This window comes from Rhinichthys klamathensis, unplaced genomic scaffold, assembly GCF_029890125.1.
Source record: "Rhinichthys klamathensis goyatoka isolate OS25496 unplaced genomic scaffold, OSU_Roscu_1.1 h1tg000569l_1, whole genome shotgun sequence".
Taxonomy (NCBI): Eukaryota; Metazoa; Chordata; class Actinopteri; order Cypriniformes; family Leuciscidae; genus Rhinichthys; species Rhinichthys klamathensis.
The window spans coordinates 461,191-482,255 of NW_026607035.1; the positions used below are offsets into that span (position 1 = coordinate 461,191).

At 34.9% G+C, this 21,065-nt stretch overlaps 2 protein-coding genes and 3 long non-coding RNA genes across 5 annotated transcripts; 4 read left to right on the forward strand and 1 right to left on the reverse strand.

Moving 5' to 3' along the window:
• Nucleotides 1–508: 508 nt before the first annotated feature.
• On the reverse strand, nucleotides 509–3,871 carry rhbdd2 (rhomboid domain containing 2). The gene is made up of 4 exons (XM_056239627.1): nucleotides 3,563–3,871; nucleotides 2,126–2,530; nucleotides 1,828–1,978; nucleotides 509–1,121 (listed from the first exon to the last, which is right to left on the reverse strand). The coding sequence occupies exons 1-4, from the start codon at nucleotides 3,741–3,743 to the stop codon at nucleotides 701–703; spliced, it is 1,158 nt and encodes a 385-aa protein (XP_056095602.1). The 5' UTR covers nucleotides 3,744–3,871; the 3' UTR covers nucleotides 509–700.
• On the forward strand, nucleotides 3,287–7,510 carry LOC130074104 (uncharacterized). The gene is made up of 4 exons (XR_008804410.1): nucleotides 3,287–3,463; nucleotides 5,068–5,238; nucleotides 6,477–6,559; nucleotides 7,464–7,510. It is a non-coding gene; the product is annotated as an uncharacterized LOC130074104 (long non-coding RNA).
• Nucleotides 7,511–7,914: 404 nt separating this feature from the next.
• LOC130074123 (adhesion G-protein coupled receptor G2) lies at nucleotides 7,915–19,615 on the forward strand. Its single transcript, XM_056239666.1, has 25 exons — nucleotides 7,915–7,957; nucleotides 8,064–8,142; nucleotides 8,231–8,272; nucleotides 8,365–8,435; nucleotides 9,426–9,515; nucleotides 9,599–9,636; nucleotides 9,739–9,863; nucleotides 10,178–10,283; nucleotides 10,433–10,534; nucleotides 11,505–11,638; nucleotides 11,722–11,839; nucleotides 12,069–12,244; nucleotides 12,504–12,723; nucleotides 12,930–13,086; nucleotides 13,802–13,972; nucleotides 14,168–14,290; nucleotides 14,883–14,928; nucleotides 15,012–15,115; nucleotides 15,225–15,346; nucleotides 15,647–15,918; nucleotides 16,033–16,132; nucleotides 16,586–16,869; nucleotides 19,036–19,137; nucleotides 19,230–19,367; nucleotides 19,482–19,615. The coding sequence occupies exons 2-25, from the start codon at nucleotides 8,109–8,111 to the stop codon at nucleotides 19,589–19,591; spliced, it is 2,985 nt and encodes a 994-aa protein (XP_056095641.1). The 5' UTR covers nucleotides 7,915–7,957; nucleotides 8,064–8,108; the 3' UTR covers nucleotides 19,592–19,615.
• On the forward strand, nucleotides 10,646–11,025 carry LOC130074111 (uncharacterized). The gene is made up of 3 exons (XR_008804413.1): nucleotides 10,646–10,697; nucleotides 10,803–10,861; nucleotides 10,982–11,025. It is a non-coding gene; the product is annotated as an uncharacterized LOC130074111 (long non-coding RNA).
• Nucleotides 19,616–20,097: 482 nt separating the features above from the next.
• LOC130074110 (uncharacterized) lies at nucleotides 20,098–20,628 on the forward strand. The gene is made up of 2 exons (XR_008804412.1): nucleotides 20,098–20,355; nucleotides 20,387–20,628. It is a non-coding gene; the product is annotated as an uncharacterized LOC130074110 (long non-coding RNA).
• The last annotated feature ends 437 nt before the right edge of the window (nucleotides 20,629–21,065 follow it).

Genomic DNA, 21,065 nt, shown 5'->3' on the forward strand with positions numbered 1-21,065 from the left:
CTGTTAGTCAATTTTTAATGTTGTCTAACAGTTTTAAGCAAACTGGTCAAGTTTTAATCTGGAGGAATATATTAAATATATGTAACAGATGCATTTATGAAAAGAAATGTAGGTTCTTCTCTCATTTTCAAAAATGTTCTCCTTTTCGGTACGAGTTTACCACAGATTTCTACAAATGGTTATGGACTCAATTCATCCCCCTGGTGAGCCAAAGCTGCAATTGCAAAAAAAGGTCAAGCATTATGGTTTTTTGTTTTTAAATGACAAGCTTGCGTTTGTTTAATTATAAACCTTAATAAAACTTGCTTGGGAAGTGAATTGTCATTGTGATATCAAATATGTTTTGTGCAGCATTGTGATTTTAATAATGCAATGTTTGAAAATAAATATAATATGCACAAACACTGGCTGGCCTAAAAATTTGTTTGTTTGAATGTGCTTAAAAATAATTACTGCAGTATAAAAAAAGCACAAAGAATTTATGCAAAACGAAAACAATATATATATATATATGTACAGGTTTTACTCATTTAATTCTTTAAAGTACAAAAAGATAAAAATGTTCTGTATCAAAACGGCAACTGTATAAAATAAAGAACAAGTTAAACATCACCCAGGTATTAAAGATGGAGGCATCTGAGTTCTGGGAACAAGACATGAGGTATCTAAAGAAGAAACCTACAGCTAAGGCATCAAAACCCTAGGATGAGAATGAGACAGAAGTTCCAAGAGGATTTGTGGGAAATCCAGGCACTCCAGACTCAGACTGCGAGACCTGAGGTGTAAACGGCACTCCTGGCTGAGGTAGTTCACTGAAACACTGCTCTGCTATATTAAACGGAGGCCTGAACTGATGCTGAGCGTATGGGGACACTGGCATCCACGGGCTGCCGGTGTGATGGCTGTGCCCATGGTGATGTCCGTGACTATGACCGTGACCATGTCCGTGATTGTGACCAGTGCCGACTCCAGTGTGAGGGGAAGGCAATGTGAACTGCTGTTGAGGGTACAGTGAAACGGGCCAACCATCGAATGTGTTGGGCAGGCTTCCTGTAGCTGGACCATTGACTGCATTTACTGGGGCGTACGCCTGGACTGGGTATGACCCTGGTGGAATGTCTCTGGAATTACAAAGATTATAAATAAGCACAGTTACCCATGTACCAGGGTATCTGCAGTGTTTTAAAATCAACTTTAAGACCTTTTCTTAAAACCTGCAAAGATAAAATGAATGTTCTGTATGTCCATACAGAATAAACCCATACAATCTCAAAATAATGTATCTTAGATAATTTGACTTGATTAAACAAGCTGTGGCACATTCAACAAGGACATCATATTAATAAATTATGCATAATATGGGATTTTTTATTTCAAACAAGCCCGAAATACACTGTTTCACTACTTCCAGTTGCTTGTTCCAAAAGATGAGGAAGATAAAATATGCATGTCATAATGTCATAATTCATCATCAATATGCAATCATTTGTTATAACTGCTGAAACTACAAGCCTGTAGAACATTCAACAGTGGCACATATTTACTGTTTTTACTCTGAAACATGCAGCGCTCTTGATTAAAGTTTAATTATCACATTAGGATGTTTTCTGATTCCGTTTTTTCCCTCCACAAATTTCCGTCTTTTTAAAATGATCATTAAGACCTTTGTTAAGACTTTTTAATGACATTATATTTGCTAAAACTGCTAAAATGTAAGACTCTTTAAGGACTAGAAGGGACCTATGTACTACAACTTATAAGACCCATGTCCTGTGTTTATTTTATTCTTTGTTAATTATTATACTATAGGTTTCAGTGATCACTCACGTGAAGTCAAGTGGCTTTTTGCGTTCTTCGGCCGATGCAGGGATGAACTGGACACCAGGTATCCGCTTTAGCAAGCGAAAAGGGAACTTCTTATCCAAGACGGAAGCTCTAGATTCTGACATCTCCAACAATGAAAACCATCCCATTCCATCTGAAAGTACTAAGTTAAGGAATAGACTAGAAATCCACGACTCTACACTGATTTAACTACATCATAGGATTGTCAGCTTTAAAATCCAGGTCTGTATTTTGAAACAAAAAGTCTTAAGTATTACATGGATTTAAGAATTAAGGATACATAAAATTCCGGTGATGATGGCCAGGACGTTACAAATAAAGGCAGTGTTTGGAAAGAACAGAGTGATAATTATTAGAATAATCCAGGGTAGAGATGCAGTAGGCACATTGACGCCCATAATATATGCCTTCTGCATGGAGGAACTGATGGTTATCATTCCCAGGACAGAGAGAGCTAATGGGGTGAACCCATTTACTGAGCTCCTACTGGACGGGGAGAACAGCAGTGACTCCAGCAACACATGGAAGAGTCCACTGATGGACGACAGCAGCAGTGACCGGTACAGGAATCTGACAGTTCCAATTCCTCTTTCCAGCCCACTGCAGGGAAACACCATCAGGATGGCACCCAGGAAGAAATGTATCATATTCTTGTGGTATAGGAAATAGGTGAAGAGTTTGTACACTGTGAAGAAAGGGGACAAAAATTAAGCAACACAAGGTGTATATATATATATATATATATATATATATATATATATATATTAAAAATATTATATATTTGTATTATATATATATATATATATATATATATATATATATATGGTGCTAATGCAGTAAATGGATTTACATATTTATATCTGAAGCTCTGTGTGATTATTGTGTAAATGTGATTATTTTAAATAATGCAGGCTGAAGGCTTCAGAAAAAGCATATCCCATCAATTAACAACCGTGTAGCTCACAGTAGCCCTGTCTTTAATGGTTTATAAGTTATCATTAAAACGATCTATTCCCTAATGGAAAATTAACAGGATCTGTACTTCTGGAACCAGTATGTTGCACACTAGTAAAACACAGCAGTTGATTTGCTTATGAATAGTTGCGTTGTTTGAATAATAATAAACTAAATGAATCTCTTTCAACAGTTTAAAAATTGCTGTAAAGGATTTATGCAGCAAGCACTCCCCCATCATTCAGCTATCCCCACCCCCAAATTCACGACATTTGTCGATGCTGCCCGAGACATACATATCTATGGCCCGAGACCCAATGCAGATTTTCTGATTGGCTAACATACGTGAAAGGGGGCGGGGCATAACTAAAGAACTCGTCTTCCTTTGTTTAAATAGCCAATAACAAGTTTCAGTCATAGAACATTCTACTTGCTAGTTACTTGTGAGTGGTATTAGTGGGCAGGGCATTCTCATTCTAGCACTTTTTATTAGACAAAAATCTGTCAACAATATTTATGGTCAGTTTCCCTGAAGAAAGACTATATTTTAAATGTACTAAAAGGGAATTTTGTCAAAGTTTAGAAGTACACTAGCATATACTTGGCACCAGAGGTAGCAGACATGGACGAAACACCACAAAACTCTCATTTTGAGTTGTTTAAGGTACGTCTGCCAAACATAACGTGATTGACACATTCATTATAAACATGAATTGTAAGTAACTTATAGTACTTGTAAGTATAAATGGTAAACAACTCTTACCATGGCCGCTGATGACAGCACTGGACTCCAGACTGAAAAAGTGCTCCGAGAGATCAAAGTAATATGGTATGAAGCTAAAAACACATGACAGCACAATCACAAATACTATCCCAAATGTTAACTCTGAATCCGGTGCAAAACCCGCAAACGTCTGCTTCCAGGTTTTCAAAGTGTTATGCATTTTCAGGTCGCAGAATGTGCACAATTTACAATACACTCTTAAAGAATAATTATTTACGTGGAGCGGACATAGACAGTAGGGGAGCGGACCCTTTTCGTGTTTTTGCTGCACTCGAACAGCAACTTCCGCGCTAGAGGAAAGGTTAATCAAGGGGATCAAAATGCGCAGCTTTTGCGCAGTTTAGTGCCAACTATATTTCAGCCTCGTGTAGTGTCATACACATATTACTTAGATTAGAACAGAGCCACAATAATAACTGTGAGTCAAATTTAAAAAGGTAGGCTAATATTTTCAGTGGCCACTTTTAATAGTAGGCCTATATGGTGTGCTTGTGTGTGTCAAATTATGAATCAGTGGTAATTAATATTGTTTATTTTCACACAGATTAGACAAGTTATTTGCATATTCAATAAAATTGTATGTACATGAATTACTCTGTAAATCTGCTGGGTGGGGAACAAATTAATGTGTTGTTGACTAATGCTTCCTGAGTCTTTTATTGGTCTCTAATATGGACTTCCTAATATTGTGGCATTGCGTAGTGTTCCATTTCGTCACAATTTTTTATCACGGTGTAATAAGCGAGTGTATAAATATAATAACAATAGAGAGAAATTACTGAAAAATGGTTACAAAAGAAATAGATATAAAACAGACACAGATTAGGCCTAAATCTGGCTCTTATCATGGAGACAAATTAACAGGTAAACAGCTGAAAACAAAGCATGAGAAGGAGAGGCCAGATGCAAACCCCACCTACTTTGTTTGAAAACACACTACTATGATGCAAGTATGGGTGGAACAACTTTTGTAAAACTCAAAGCGGTTATTCCACTGAAATAAAAGCTCTGGCTGTTAAAAGCAGCCATACCTGTTAGTCAATGGAGCTGATTTACAACAGATAAATGAAACCACAGTATCACCAAAAGATAACCATTTAAATATATATATATATATTTTTACATTCTGAAAAAAACATTGTCTCTTAAAATAGGGTTAATGAATAAGCCATTTTCTCAGTTGACAACTAAATTAAGCCATTATGCTTGAAATATGAATTAAATAAATGTGTACATAATGAAAAATATGATTATTATTATATATATATGTGTATTTAAAATACAGTTAATATGTAGCTTTGCTAGAGGGCAAGTGCACTATGTGCTTTGAAGGGAGGGTGTGTGTTGAAGTTTAGGTTCAGGTGGGTGGTGCACATAACTAAGTGTTCACTGATACACTTCACTGATACACTTCACAAGACAGCCAAACCTGACCGTGTTTGTAGTTACTTAGAGGCTTTTGTCTGTTTTACATTTTTCTGAAGTCTGAAAGGACACATTTTAGCAGGCTGATTCCAGATAGTCTGTGGGGAAACAGGCTGTCAGGTTGTCAACAGAGAAACATTTCTGTGTGAGTGAAGAATATCCATGGTTTGGTGTGTCTGTGGGGATCATGATTTGAAGCACAGCAGGTTGTCTACACAACTGTCCGGAAGGTATGTGATGAATAAATTAATTTATTTTAATTGTGAATGAATAAATCAAATATTTTGTCTTCATTTTATGATTAAAATATAGTCATGTGCTAAAAAAAAGGTTCTGACTACAAAGTTTATTTTGTTGGTTTGGTAATGTTTTATAGACTGTTGTATGTTATTTACATGAGTTTACTATTTACTATTTTGTATTGTTAATTAAAGATGTCGTATATTTGTGATTTTGTTATTAATTATAAATAAATTGTTTTATGAATAAATTGTATATTACTGTTGTATATTGTATATCATTGTTGATAAGAAGTTGAATTAAGTAGTTTCATAATCAAAAGAATCCATATTAAAAACAACAGCATAACATAAAATACTGTCAAATATAGAATACCTTATATATGCTATTTAATATACACTACTTTTTTGAAAGAAATTAATAATTTTATTCAGTAAGGACAAATTAAATTAATCATAAGTAAAGACATTTATAATGTTACAAAATATTTCTATTTAAAATAAAAGCTGTTCTTTTGAACATTCTAATGATCTATTTAAGATTCTTACAAAAAAGATTTTCAACAAAACTATTAAGCAACACAACTGCATCCAATATTGACGATACTAATAATAATAAAAGAAATCAGCTTTAACATCACAGAAATAAATAAACTGAGCAATTCCAATAGGGTCCTCTCACCATCGGTGCTCGGGCCCTAATTACATTTTTAAATATTAAATAATTTGAAAATTATTTATTTAAATAATAATTTTGAATATTTGAAAATATAAAGACGTGTAATACATTTTCTTTCATTTAAGAATGATATACATTTAAATTATGAATTTAAAAAATATTTAGCATTATTTAGAACTTATTACAGTGAGATTTAAACACTGCGCCAAAAAAAGAAGAAAAAGTTATTGATTTAGCTATTCATCAATATTCATCAATTATTTCCTCCCAATGCCTAATCACTGATAACATTCACTTTTCTTTACTGTACATTAGATCTGGTCAGTTTTATTTAACTGTACTCCCACTATTGATTTAACTTTGAAAGTTCTAGACAAACAAGGAAAAGGTTAAGCAAATGTTTGTGAAAATTCAGTTGGATTTACAAAATAAACGTAAAATTGAAAGTTCGACATTTACTACAGCTTTAAAAAAAAATTGTATTACTAGTTTCTTTTGAGTAATTTCTTTGCATCTGATGCCAGGTAAGTTTTCTTTCTGTATATTTCAGAGGGATGGCGAGCAAACGATTGAGTAGATGGAGTCATCTGGATTATGTGTTCTTCCTGGTCCTGCTCCTGGTTTGCCGTCCAGGTAAAGTCTGGTGCTTGTATAAGACACACCTGTGATCATTATACAGCTCTGCTTAATTTCAGGGACTGTCCTCCTGTTTGCTCACCAATATGCCACAATACTACCCCGCATTTGAGTTTATAGAACAAAGGTAGATGATGAAAGTAAAACGTCTATTTGCGCAATGTGGTAACATTAAACAATGGCTTGTGTGACTTCTAATGGAGATCCAGAGGTCTTCATATCCTGTATTCTGCACCTGGACATATGGGGTCCAAAAGACTGCTAGTGAAAGTACTTGTTGCATTTATCTAATTTTGTAGAAGTGTATTATTAGTTATATGACAGTGTTTGTGTAAAACCTGATGATGATCATGTGATCCTGCATGATAGTGTGTACATGATCACTGTCACAAATCTGGTTATCTGATTAGTGACCTAGAAATACAACATACTTACCCCACTTTATATTAACATATTTGCCACAGTCAATGTATTTAGGCTGTATATTACTCTATAAGCAGCAGTTTGTTCAGATTACATTTGTCTGCGTGTCTCTACTAGTGTAAAGAGAAACATCTCAGATATATTGTTCTCTGTTCCTGTAATGGGAGTGTATCTGAGTCACTTAAAATATGGGCTGTGATCACTTGTAAACACAATAGTTTAACTGAAACAACCATACAAATAAAGCTCAGTCAACCTGCTGGACATGTTTTAGTCTAGAAGAAAACAAAAGCCAATTTATGAATCAGCAAAATGAGCAGACAAAAAGAAAGAGATATAGACAGATAAAGAGTAGCCCTTCATTAAAAAAATCTATTATTAAATCTAATCTATTAAATTAGGATATTTTAACATGATGCATGTTATAACAATACATTTAATGTGATTTAATCTTTTCTGTATTTTTTATCCCCTACAGTGACGTCAAACACAACTGTCACAACAACTAGCTTTTCACGCATCACATCATTTATTCCAGCCACAAATTTGACAACAGTGACTGGAGGAACCACAGATAACATTACAACCGAAAGTCCCTCATTGACTACAAGCTCTCTTACCACGCTGACGGGAACCTCAACCACATCTTCAAACATAAGCACAACCCCAGCAATGACACTTACGACGAAATTAAACAGCACTGATCTAACTACGGAAAACACACCATACACATCCACTGCAAACACAGCCTTTTCTGAATCAACCACAGTCTCCACATCCACTGAAATCACAACTTTATCTGAATCAACCATAAACTCCACATCCACTGAAATCACAACTTTATCTGAATCAACCCCTATCTCCACATCCACTGAAATCACAACTTTATCTGAATCAACCCCTATCTCCACATCCACTGAAATCACAACTTTATCTGAATCAACCATAAACTCCACAACATTCACAGAAACAGTAAGTACTACAAATAGACCATTATTAGCACAAACGCTCCATTTCCATCCTACTGTATGTTATAAGACACCATATTAATAGACTCATTGCCAATATCATCTTCAAGCCCGAACCATCATCCTCTGCCTCTACAAATGATACAACACCACTGATGACAACCATTAACCAAACATTTACCACGACCGGTAAGACATAATGTAAAGATTTATCTCTGTGTGAACTTTCTATCTTATTTTAACCCCCTTTATCTAATATTAGGTTATTCTTGTTTAGTTACAGCATCCACACCATGTAACATTTCTCAAAGCTGTGATGGTAAATATTACAATTTCAACAAACATAATGGCACATTTTCCTGTTAAATGGAAGGAATACAATGCATAACTGACTCTTTTGGTCTTTGTTAGTATTTTACTGGATTACTACATCTGTAGAGGTAATGGGAACACCCCAAAGTGAACAAAATGTCACAACACAAGTAAGTTCAGGAATGATACTGACTCAGCTATTTTATTTTATTTTATTTATTTATGATTATTTTTTATTTATTTATTTATTTATTTTTATTTATTAATTTTATTATTATTTTTTGTTTTTAAAATTGTTAATTTTTTTATTTTTTTATTTATTTATTTTTTATCTTATTTATTTTTATTTTATTTTATTTATTTTTGGCCTGGTTTCACAAACAGGGCTTAGATTAAGCCACGATAAGGCCTTAAAAAAACATTATGGTTTGCTTCTTCAGACAAAACAATGGCACTGACATATTTTAAGATATTTCAAGTTGCTTTCAGTTAAAACACCTCAAACATGCATTTTAGTCCGAGACTAAGCTACCAGCAAGCGGGTCTAGGTAAACTATAGACCCGATATAGTCCGGCTATGAGTAACCCACTTCTATAGCCAAAATAACCTTGAATTTGGGTACATGTCGTTTTTGCCAAAATAACTTGCGAAATGTATGATATTTCATCAAGCAAGTCAACAGTGATTACAAGGTGTTTGGTTTAATTTCTTTAACATGTTATCTAATTGATGACTTATGCTTGGGCTATGGTTAGAAGTCTATAAAATTTTCACTGACAGTGACAGCCCAAATTTTGCCTCGTTTTAACCTAGACGTCAGGGCTGTGTTTGGAAGGCTATTAGACGTCTTTTAAAGGCAAAATTGCTTGCTGGACTTAAGCTTTGTCTGTGAAACCAGGGGGGCATTTCCTAGATCATTGATATTTATTATAACTGTTTAATCATATTGAAAACATATTAAAATGTACAATTTTACAATAACTATATATTGCATTTTTAAATGTAATTTAATTGAAAACTGTTAATAATGAGAGTTAACGGTTGGAGAATATATAAAGCAATTATAGTGTCTATAGGAAAATATGTAAATGCTTTACCGTTTTCTGTCATTCTTTGAAAAGCGGTAATTTAACTCGGTCATCTGCAATGTGTTTTTCAGCTAAAGGAGCTTATCGGACTCAAACTAAATGCATGTGTTAATGCAACTCAAAACTTAAGCAGTTCAGAAAAAGACCCCAGGATTTTTGAAGTAAGTGCTGAATCAGTTACCTTGGTATTTCATCAGATTTCATATAATATGAATGCACATTTACTTTTATGTTCCAATATTAGGTCATGGAGCTCACATGTGATCAAACAAATATTACAAAGTCAGTATCAAATGCTTATCTCCTCCATATCAAACATATTTAAGCAATAGATGAAATGATTTTAAGCTATAAACTTTTCTTCATCCTGGTGTTTTCTGACAGGATTGCACAATGCTTTATTCTTCTGAACTGGAGTGTTCCTGACAATGTTTGCTGCTTTAGAAATACACTGACAGGGATGCACTCGAACATCAATGTCAGTGTGGTGGGACCAATAGAAACAGTGGGTTAGTAAAATTCTTGTCTTTTAATAACACTAATAATTTTGGTTATTATACATCAAGTTTTTGCTTAATGTATTAATGTTTTATATTGTTTTTATATAAAATAAAAGTGCTATGTATAGAATTGTGTAATTTTTTTAAATGTTGACATAGACTGCGATTTCCACCAGATATAGTATGATTCTTTTAGTATAGAAATGGAAAATGTGCTTCTATTATACTGTTTTGTACTAAAATACTAATAAATTGTACTGTTTTAATATCACATAATCTAAAAGATGTGAAGATTTGAGTGAGATGGATATGTTTTTGGGCAGGTGTGTGTGCAGATAACATTACACAGATCTCAGCTGGACAATACGACAAATGTAATCAATCAATCACACTTGATGAATTTAGAGCAGCACCACCGAACATCTCATGGTAAGTTTACAATCAAACTGGAAAGGATGGGGGATCTGTATCCTGCTTATTTGAGTAGGGTACAACATATACTTTTTTATTAAACAATAATTTTGACATGCTTAGTTTTCTTTATATCCTGTCTCATTTTATTGTACTTATTTTCGTAGTGGAAACAGTCCAAATGTGATTTTTCCATTGGATACTGGTGTTCCTGTGGTCTGTCATACTCCATGTAAGGATTCCTTTATTCTCTTTCATAAACCTTCTGTGTACTTTAGATTCATTTCGTCACTCAGAAATGTGACATACTTTAAAGATCTTTATAATTAGACATTTATGATCGGTCGCGTGTCATGATTTATTTATTACGTTTTCTTTTGTTTTTCCGTAAAGTAACGCCGTGTTATTGTTCTTCATACTGCAAAAGCTCAGGTAAGACAAGTTTATCATGTAAAAGAGTCTGTAGTAGAAAGTAGTAGAATGTAAATATTAAGGTCAAAGGTTATACTTACCGGTACATTTCTTCCTCTATTTTAGATTTTTACTATTACACGAACATTTCTTTGAATTATGTAATGGACAACCCTAAAAGCCAAGTAAGTAACACGTAGTGTTGAATTCAGATGCCTGAATTTGAATTAATTAGTCTATGAGTTGCATTATGATTTGTCATAGTACTATTGATCCATATATTTATTTTTGTTATTTGTCAACAGATTGCACATTTTTTGAAAAACTCTACATGCCAAAACACGTCGTAAGTTAGACAAATCTTACTGTATCTTTATCTTTTCAAATAAAAATGTACATTTATTTGTCAGATAATGTAATTTATGATGCATTCATTTTACCATTGTGTGTGTGTTCCCTGAGTATCGAACTCACAACCTTAGCACAGTACAGCACAATACTCTACCATTTTCACTACAGGAACTATAAAAATAGCTATTGAATGTAGTACGTTAACACTCCTTTTTCTCTTCTCCATTTTAGATATGTTTGCAATGTTTCACAAACTTTCATAAGTCACCTTCAGGTAAGATATCTTCATATCAATGATAAAAGTAAGATGTTTCAGTCTTAGAATGGTTCAGATCTCCTAACTATTTGCAATTTTGATTCATGTAGGATTCAAACGTGATTTGTGACAAGTATGTTGAGTCTCATTGCAGCATTATGTTCTATTAAAGTTTGTTTTCAAGTTGCTGGGTGGTTCATGTACTGCTCCTTTTTTTCCAGGATTACCGGTAATTGTAAAATTATAGTTAAACTAGATACAGCCATGGACTTGTGTGAAATTCACGCAGCTCTAAAGGCCATCTTAGAACCACATAACGACTCTTTGAGCTTTGGCGGAGTTGTGAGCAGAATGGGTAAGTGTCTTCTGTAAACATAGTTATATATCGAATGTATATCTGAATATATCTGATGATGTGGTGGTTATGTTGATTTTCAGCAATCTGCTCTTATAATTCTACGAATCCTTTAAAAGATCTCAAATGGCAGCCATCTTTGAATACAAGTTCTGAAGTCTTCTGCAATGAGTCAAACAGAGAAAACTTTAACGGATACTGGTTAGTAGAGCTACCTCAATGCTTGTCTTTGCATATAATGTGTCATATATGTAGATATATTTTTATACATGATATTTGTTTTATACATATAATATACAGTAGTAATATACAAGTAATATACATATATGTAATATATGTGTGAATGTTAACAATGTGCAAAATTTTAAATGATTAAAAACACGCATTTAATGTTTTTAACAATGCTTTTTATTTATTATTCGTTGTACAGCTCAGAGGGCGTAAGTACAGTCATTCCCCTAAATGGCAGCTGTAATTCATCTGCAACCCTATCCCGAGACACCACCACAACTCCTCCATCTTTTACAAGTACCACGCTCTCAAACACAACATCCATCAAGCCTTCTGTGAATGTAACAACTTCACCTGCTAATGTAACAACCTCAGGTAATGTAGAACATGTACTGTATGTGTGCATTCATACACAGTCTAAATATAGAACATTAAGTAAAAACAAAATTTGTATAAAATATTATTTCATGAAGAAAAGGAAATTGTCACATTATTGTAATGACAAATAAGCAAATAAAATGTTTTTCTCGCATTACAGTAATGACAAAACTGACAGGTCTCTAGAGATTCTCCTTGTTACTGTCATAAATCGGCTGAATTTTTTTCGCTTTGTCTCCCTTTCCTCTTGGTTTAGGATCCTCGAACACATCAGGGACATTAGATGCTGATGGACTGTTGAATTTGAGTGCAAATGCTTCATCTTTAAACGCCACTCAGGTGGAGCAGCTCTTATCACAGCTTGAGATACTTTTGTCTGGGCCCAATGTCAGCCTGGCTCTGGCAAACACTTCCGTCAATATTGTCAACAACCTCCTTGATGTTCCTGTAGATGTAATAACTCCTTTCTCAAATAGGTGAGATGCCCTCTACAAAAAGATCTGTGTCATGTGCAAGAGCGCCCCATTTATTCTAACATAACAATAAAGTATTGAGTGTCTTATAATGTCAACCAAGAAAGTATATTTACCTGAACTATTCACTTTTGGTTTAGCTGTACATGGAATACACTATTAAATATAGTCTGACTGACACCCAAGCTGTTTGCCTCCGGTTACTATAGGGCCATTAGCATTGTGGACACAGTGGGTCTTAAACTGGTTGTATCAGAGACGAGTCAGTCAATACTTTCACAATCACTGGCTCTGGCAGTGAAGAAAGTTGATGGGGCCAACTTTCAGGAGACGTCCTTCTACTTAATGGATGCAGGTAACCTGCAGGTAACATCTCCTTCATAGTTTATTCTGATTCATCTTACAGACTTTAGATAATGGATATGTTGCTGTTTTGATAAATGCTGTAGAATACAAGAAAAAATACAGATAGATAAAAAATTATTATTATATTAAAGTTTATATATATATATATATATATATATATAATAATTTCAATGGGTTTACTATAAATTTTCTTCTTTTTTTAACTTCTTAATAATAGGTTTCTTTTAATTTGTAGTTTTTTAAAAGTGCTTTACTATTATTATTTATGGAAGCTTGTTTCCGCCGCAGAATAAAAAATAAAAAAGGTAATTGCGACTTTTTATCTCACAATTATGACTTTATAACACGCATGTTGCGACTTTATATCTCGCAATTCTGAGAAACAAAGTCAGAATTGAGAGATGTAAACTCGCAATTGTGAGATAAAAAGTCACAATTATCTCTTAAAATGTTTTATTCTGTAGTGGAAACAAGCTTCCATAACTACTTACTATTTGTTTACTATTAAAATTAAATTAAATTTGACCAGATTCGGACTTTACCAGATTAACTGCTTTTATTACAGGCACTTTTGACAAAAATCACTTTCTATATTATATATATCATGGCCATATATACAACACTACACAAATGAAGTGACAATAAATGGTGACGAATAAAATGTTTAGTTTTTAGTAAAGTACCTGATTTGGTTATGGTATGTTTGGCATTACAGATTCGAAGTAACCCTGGCCTGGAGACTGAAGACATTGCGTTTAGGGTTGGGTCCACTACTCTGGGTTCAGTCACCCTCCCAGCGTCCCTCACGCAGAACCTCACTGAAGACCAGAAGCAGCTCGCATCCAGAGTCCAGTTCAACTTCTTCCAGAAGAGCAGCTTCTTCCAGGTCTGGGCGGCAGGCGCATCTTCTGATACAGAGCAATGCTTTCGATTGAAATGATATGATCGATGACACAGTCTAGACATTATCTTGCTAGCACATCTCAGAACAAAATCTGCTTCTATTGCTGTACATAGGAAGCTTAAGTTTAATTCAGCTGAATCAATATCTGAACTCTTTTTGTATTTCTCTCAAATACAGGACAAATCACTGGGAGGACGTAAACTAAACAGTGGGATTTTGGGTTGCAGTGTGGCTAACCTGAGCATCTCTGGTCTACAGAAGGACGTGCTGGTAACCATACGAAACACAAAGCCCATTCCGGTAAAAATAAATAACATTAATATTATTCACAATTATTGAAACAATAATTTAACAAACACAATAGCTGCGTCCCAATTTAGAGGCTGCATCCTTCCAAGGCTGTATTTGCTGAGGCTTACAAATGCATGCTTCTTTGAATCTATCCCAAGAGTCATTGCACGCCAGATTACACTAAATTATATAAAATGCCAGATTACACTTTTAAATGTAAGAAAATCTAACAATATAAATGTTTATTTTTAAAAAATGTTTTTAATATGTTCAAATGCTGACATGAGATTTAATAGATAGTTTATACTTTACATAAATGGACCATGGTGAACATATTTAGACAGGTTGTGAACCCAGACAGTTGAATATAACTTTTTTAACGGCAGCTGTCAAAGTTGCTAAGCACAAGAACAGTCCTCCATAGGCTAGACCGTCCCATTTAACAACCGTCGGTCCGGCCTTCGCGGACATTTAAGGCGTGGCCTTTGAAGTCGCCGTCCTTCGAAGGACGCAGCCTCTGAATTGGGACACAGCTAATAACAGGTTTATACTTCAATACAATGTTGTTTTCTTGTCTTACTCTCTTTTTCTTCCTCCACAGTCTGGCTATGAAGCTTCCTGTGTATTCTGGGACTTTACCTTTAACGGTAAAAGTTGTGTTTTAATGTTCTCTTCTTTACAGAATAGACTCCAAGTCTGTGTGTTTTAAACATTGGTGGCCTGTTTGCAGGTAGCTCGGGCGGCTGGAATTCTTCTGGGTGCCGTGTGCTTAATTCTTCTGATGAAGAAACGCAGTGCGCCTGCAATCACCTTACCAGCTTCGGTATTCTGCTAGTGAGTTAACAGCACAAAGAATTTACATCCCTTGACATATCCTTGTGTAACATGACGTTTAGATTCTTTGCGATGCCATAATTGTGTTTGGTTAAATCTTGCCTGACAGGACATTTCCAAGACTCCCATCCCTCCAGAGCATCTCATCATCCTGACATACATTACAAACATAGGCTGTGGCATCTCGGCTGTTTTCCTGTCTATCACCCTGCTCACTTATCTGGCCTTTGGGTAAGGATCCTTTTGACCAATAGAGTGTCACCATTTAACTTTTAACCATCCACCATTTAACCAAGCTTGTTTAATATTGTAGTAAGAAGTCTCACTAAGTCTGCTTTTATTCGATTTTCAGAATTCTTTGATGAATAGAAAGTTCAAAAGAACAGCATTTATTTCAAATAGATTTTTTTTTGTCTTTACTGTTACTTTTGAATGCATGCTTGCTGAATTATTCATTTTGACTCTTATGAAACTTATGAATGGTAGTGTATGTTTAAAAGATAACATCTTTTTTTTTTAATCTCTCTACAGTAAACTGCGCAAAGACATCCCATCTAAGATCCTTATCCAGCTGTGTTTGGCCTTGCTGCTGCTCAACCTGGTGTTCCTATTGGACAGTTGGCTAGCTCTGTACCCAGATGCCTTGGGCCTTTGCATCTCCACTGCTTTTTTCCTGCACTATTTCCTCCTGGCGTCTTTTACCTGGATGGCACTGGAGGCCGTCCACATGTACCTGGCCATCGTGAAGGTGTTTAACACCTACATCTCCCGCTTTATGTTGAAGATCGGATTTGTTGGATGGGGTACGTGACTGATCTGTTAGTTACATTTTATCTGCACAAGTTTTGAAGGCTGCTTTGTTCAAATTATTTAGCCTGTCTTAGGGCATAAGACATCATAATTTTTTTTCTTTAAAGGCATTCCTCTCATCGTAGTCATAATCGTCATAGCCATTAACGAAAACAACTATGGCCTTGTGACATATGGAAAGTATGTAGATGGAGCAACAGATGATTTGTGAGTAACAATTCCTATATTTCTTAGGACTAAGTTGATATATATATATATATATATATATATATATTAATATGTATGTATATATATATATATATATATTGTATTTATATGAAGAGTTCAGATGCAAAATCCTCTAAGTGCCATCTGAAATTTTCTTCTAGAATGATCATTTTTATCAAGCTTGTATATTTAAGTTCAGTAATTTCACTTAAATGACAATGAAAATTATATTGTCATTTAAGTGTAATTACTGAACTTAAATATACTAGCTTGATAAAAATGATCATTCTAGAAGAAAATTTCAGATGGCACTTAGAGGAGGTTTTTGCATCTGAACTCTCTCTATATATATATATATACAATATACATATAAATACATTTATTTTAGAGTTAAACCTTAAACCTTACAGTTTTCTGTCACACTGTTATTATAAAATTAGTTTTTCCCTACAGTTGCTGGATAAAAAAAGAAGTAGTCTTCTACGTTGCTGTGGTGCCGTACTTCTGTCTCGTCTTCCTGCTGAACTTCACCATGTTTATCGTGGTGATGATCCAGCTGTGTCGCATTAAGAAGCAGAACCCTCACAATGTGCAGAATCGCAGCGGCTGGCAGGAGGTGCGCAGTGTTGCTGGACTCTCCGTGCTTCTGGGCCTCACCTGGGCCTTCGCTTTCTTCGCCTGGGGTCCTGTTAACCTGGCCTTCATGTACCTGTTTGCTATTTTTAACACTTTACAAGGTTGGTCTCAATTTGCACAGATGCTCCACCATTGAAGACTAAATGTACTCTTTTTAAGAAATCGCCTGGTATTATTGTGCACTATTCATCAGAAAGTTATTATGAAGAAAAGTAAAAAAGTGCGTTTTCAAAAACTTTTCAAAAAAAAATGTTCACACTTGAAATGACTTTTCAGCCAGTGGCTTTCAACGTGGGGCCTGAGGACCGCAAGAGGTGTCATTAGAAAATTTGAGGGGGAAAAAAGATTTGACAAATTATGTTCTTTAGGAATGTAAAAGATAAATACAATTTATTGTGAAACCACAATAGAAATAAATGAATATAAATTAATATAAATTAAGATTTTACAGATTATATTTTTATTTAATTGAATACAGTTTAAATTCATTAATTCAATTCACTTTTTGGCTTTAGTGTAGTGGCTTTAAAGGAGAACTCCGGCGCAAAATGAACCTTTGGTCTAATTACACATTGTTACCTAGTCAACCGTTATCTGAGATTTGTTTTCATGATTATCGAATGTAAATAGTTTTATCTCTAAAAACAGTTTAGCCTATAAAGCTAGTATAACGCTAGTATATTGGGCATAGATCAATTACAAATAAAAATCGCTTGTTAATACCACTAACAAGGCTCAAAATAGACCCACACTAACACGGTAGCATAATGAGGGTCCCTACCTTCAAACCGAAGCATTGAGAACTTTGTCAGTGTCCAGACAGTTTAATAAGAAGATATTTAATACATACAGTCAACTTCGCGTATACAGGCAGAAGCCATCTTTGAAATACAGCCTTTACCAATCAATCTACGAACGCCGATCCAAGCCTGCTGTTCGCGCTCACCTTATCACAACTTATAGCTCGTTCACATCTCACCAGCGCACTTGGATCGGCGTTCGTAGATCGACTGGTAAAGGCTGTATTTCAAAGATGGCTCCTGCCTGTATACGCGAAGTTGACTGTATGTTTAAAATATCTTCTTATTAAACTGTCTGGACACTGACAAAGTTCTCAATGCTTCGGTTTGAAGGTAGGGACCCTCATTATGCTACCGTGTTAGTGTGGGGCTATTTTGAGCCTTGTTAGTGGTATTAACAAGCGATTTTTATTTGTCATTGACTAGGTAACAATGTGTAATTAGACCAAAGGTTCATTTTGCGCCGGAGTTCTCCTTTAAAGCAACGTTTTTTTGGGTCATGCTACACTACCATTCAAATGTTTGGGATTTTTGTAATGTTTCTGATGCTCTTATAAATATAAGATTCAATAAGAGCTCAAATTAATATAACTGTTTTCTATTTTAATATAGTTTAAAAAGAAATGTATTCCTGTGATGGCAAAGCTACATTTTCAGCAGGCATTATACTTCAGTGTCACATGATCCTTCAGAAATCATTCTAATATGCTGATTTTGTGCTTAAAGGGATAGTTCACCCAAAAATTAAAACACCCTCATGTCGTTTCAAACCTGTAAGGCTTTCTTTCACCTTGGAAACACAAAAGAATATATTTTAATGAAATCTGAGAGCTTTCTGTCCTCCATTGACAGTCCACGCAACTACCCCTTTTACGCTTCATAAAGTTCATAAAGAGATTGTAAAACTAATCCATATGATTCGAGTGGTTTACTCCAAATTTTCTGAAGAGACTCGATCGCTTTATATGATGAACAGATTGAATTTAGGCTTTCATAAACATAAACATTCATCAACTCGCACATCAGGTTTGTTCTTGTGTCAAGCAGGTTCGGTTGAGCTTCTGTTTATGTTCGCTGATCAATATGTATATGTAAATAAAAGCGTCAAAGCGTGGTAGTTGCGTAGCTGTCAACGTAGAGACCGAAATCTCTCAGATTTCATTAAAATTTCTTTGCTGAATAAAAGCATTAAATTCTTTTGAAACAAATCTTAATGACCCCAAACTTTTGAACGGTAGTGTATCAATCGATCAATCGGTCAATCAATCATCTTAATCCAGACTAGTAAACAGTGATCATTTTTAACACTGTCCATTTTGTCAGGGTTGTTGTCTTCAGGTGCTACTTTAATCAGATAACGCAACCCACAGTGTCTTGGAATCCATCATATTATCAGGTGACACGTCAGGGTTTATTTTTAGCATTCTGATGGCATGTTGACACTAGAATACACCCTTCCCTTCACAGGATTATTCATCTTCGTATTCCATTGCGCAATGAAAGAGAACGTCAGACGACAATGGAGGACATACCTGTGTTGTGGCAGCCTGAGACTGTTAGAAAACTCAGGTACGAGGCCTTTGTAAGGTCATGCGTGTGTCTGACTTACTTTTATGTGACGTATTTCTCTAATTGCCGCCCTTTTCTCTTTGACGCAACAGAATGGAGTCGCACGGCAACTCAGAAGATAAACAAAGCCTCTAAGGAAAAGACTTCATTCCACTCATCGAATTCTAACAATTCTAGATTATCTTTCCTGAACCATGACAGTTTGGCATTTGATGTGCCTATGGGCATCGGTGAGTATTTCCTGCTAGACGGGCTGAGTTAATAATGCGTGTGAATAATCTTTCTGCATACGTTTATTACCTGAAATTCCTATTCGTGCAAAAGCTTTTTGTCTGTAATTGCAGACAACCCGATGGACAACAGGATAATAACTGCAGCAGAAGTGCCCATCTCAGGTTCTGACGTGGTATTGAATGAGATCAATGACCAGTACCGGGGTCAAAGGTCATACTGAATAAACTGACCACAGTCGGTATGAGCATAGATATCCATAATAAAGGCTAGATGTCTACGGCGGAGTCTCTATCGTCATTACCGTCGGCCATCTTGTCACAGGCAAGCTTTCTGGCGGGCTCTGTGGTACCGGATGTAAGATGAGTGATCAGCACGAACACAAATACTCTTATCTCGTTGAAATCTTGACGGATTTACAAACGGTTTGGTTTCTTACAAACGTTAGTAACGTGGCTATAATTCTGGATGATTATTTATTTATACACTTATTATTCATAAGTAAGCAGTGTCATTACTACATCTCTGACGTTTATAACAAACCAAACCGTTTCGGTAGAAAATTGAGCAAGTTATGGTTATTTAAAAAGTACATGCACCATTAAAACACAATGTTAGGAGTGAGCGAGCTGCCTGTGACAAGATGGCCGCCAGGTGCGGACGTCGACCCCCATTGGCCTGCAGCGCGGACGAGACATCTAGCCTTTATTATGGATATCTATGGGCATGAGTGTGTGTGCAGGCATGTCTAATGGTCTAACGAGAAACTGTATTTCAATTATGTTTTAAGTTTACTTAAAGTATTGCGTGTTGTATATACATCAGAAACGATATATATATTACTTCAAATGAAGCACTTTAATCAATGAAATTATTTAATGAAGCTACTACCATAACATAAAACCTTTTAATCCAACAAAAAAACATATCTGTTGGTCTAGGGTAAGTAGTTAGAATAAAAAAAGCCACGCAACTGTTATTGTTATGGTTCAATTACATTATTTTATGTATCTGTGAGTCTGCAATATGCAATTCATGTATGTTTTTTCAATTCATATAAGATTTTTTTTAAGACATTCATAGTGTTACTAAAGATTTCTATTTAAATGAAATGATTTCCACAAAACTATTAAGTAGAAAAACTGTTTTCAACATTGAAAAAAAAAAGTTTTTACCAACAAATCAGCATATTAGAATTTCTGAAGTGTGACTGAAAATTCAGCTTTACCATCGCATAAATAAATGACTTTTTAAAATATATGATAAAATAGTAAAGTTATTTTAAATTGTAATATTTCATAAAATGACTGTTTTTACTGTATTTTTGACCAAATAAATGCAGCCTTGGTGAGCATATGAGACTTTTTTCATTTAATAAATATGACCATCCCCAAACGTTTGAGCGGTAGTGTAAATGTTATGGGTCACTGTGATTGGTCCCTTTACACATCACTTCCTGTTCTACCAGAAAAACATGGCCCAAACTTTATACCGAGTCAAAAGTCTGTACTGTACAAGACTAGAACTAGAAGGGTGGTTATTTGATTTATTTTATTCACATGTTCATATAATTATTAAGCATATAAAGCAGGTTGTCTTGGTTTCCACATGGGGTGGCTTGAGAAAGAGACCCGAGTTAAATAGATAAAGCTGGGATGGTGGATGGATCTCATAAGAAAAGTTATAAGCAGCCATTT

Bases quoted from the DNA above. Each gene is read 5' to 3' on its own strand.
- rhbdd2 (XM_056239627.1), bottom strand. From the start codon at position 3,743: ATGCATAACACTTTGAAAACCTGGAAGCAGACGTTTGCGGGTTTTGCA. The intron at 1,979-2,125 runs GTATCCTTAATT...TAGTACTTTCAG, and splicing joins CATCATCACCGGAATTTTAT to ATGGAATGGGATGGTTTTCA. The intron at 1,122-1,827 runs GTGAGTGATCAC...TTGTAATTCCAG, and splicing joins AAAAAGCCACTTGACTTCAC to AGACATTCCACCAGGGTCAT.
- LOC130074123 (XM_056239666.1), top strand. From the start codon at position 8,109: ATGACAACCATTAACCAAACATTTACCACGACCG. The intron at 8,143-8,230 runs GTAAGACATAAT...ATTCTTGTTTAG, and splicing joins CCAAACATTTACCACGACCG to TTACAGCATCCACACCATGT. The intron at 9,637-9,738 runs GTCAGTATCAAA...GTTTTCTGACAG, and splicing joins GATCAAACAAATATTACAAA to GATTGCACAATGCTTTATTC.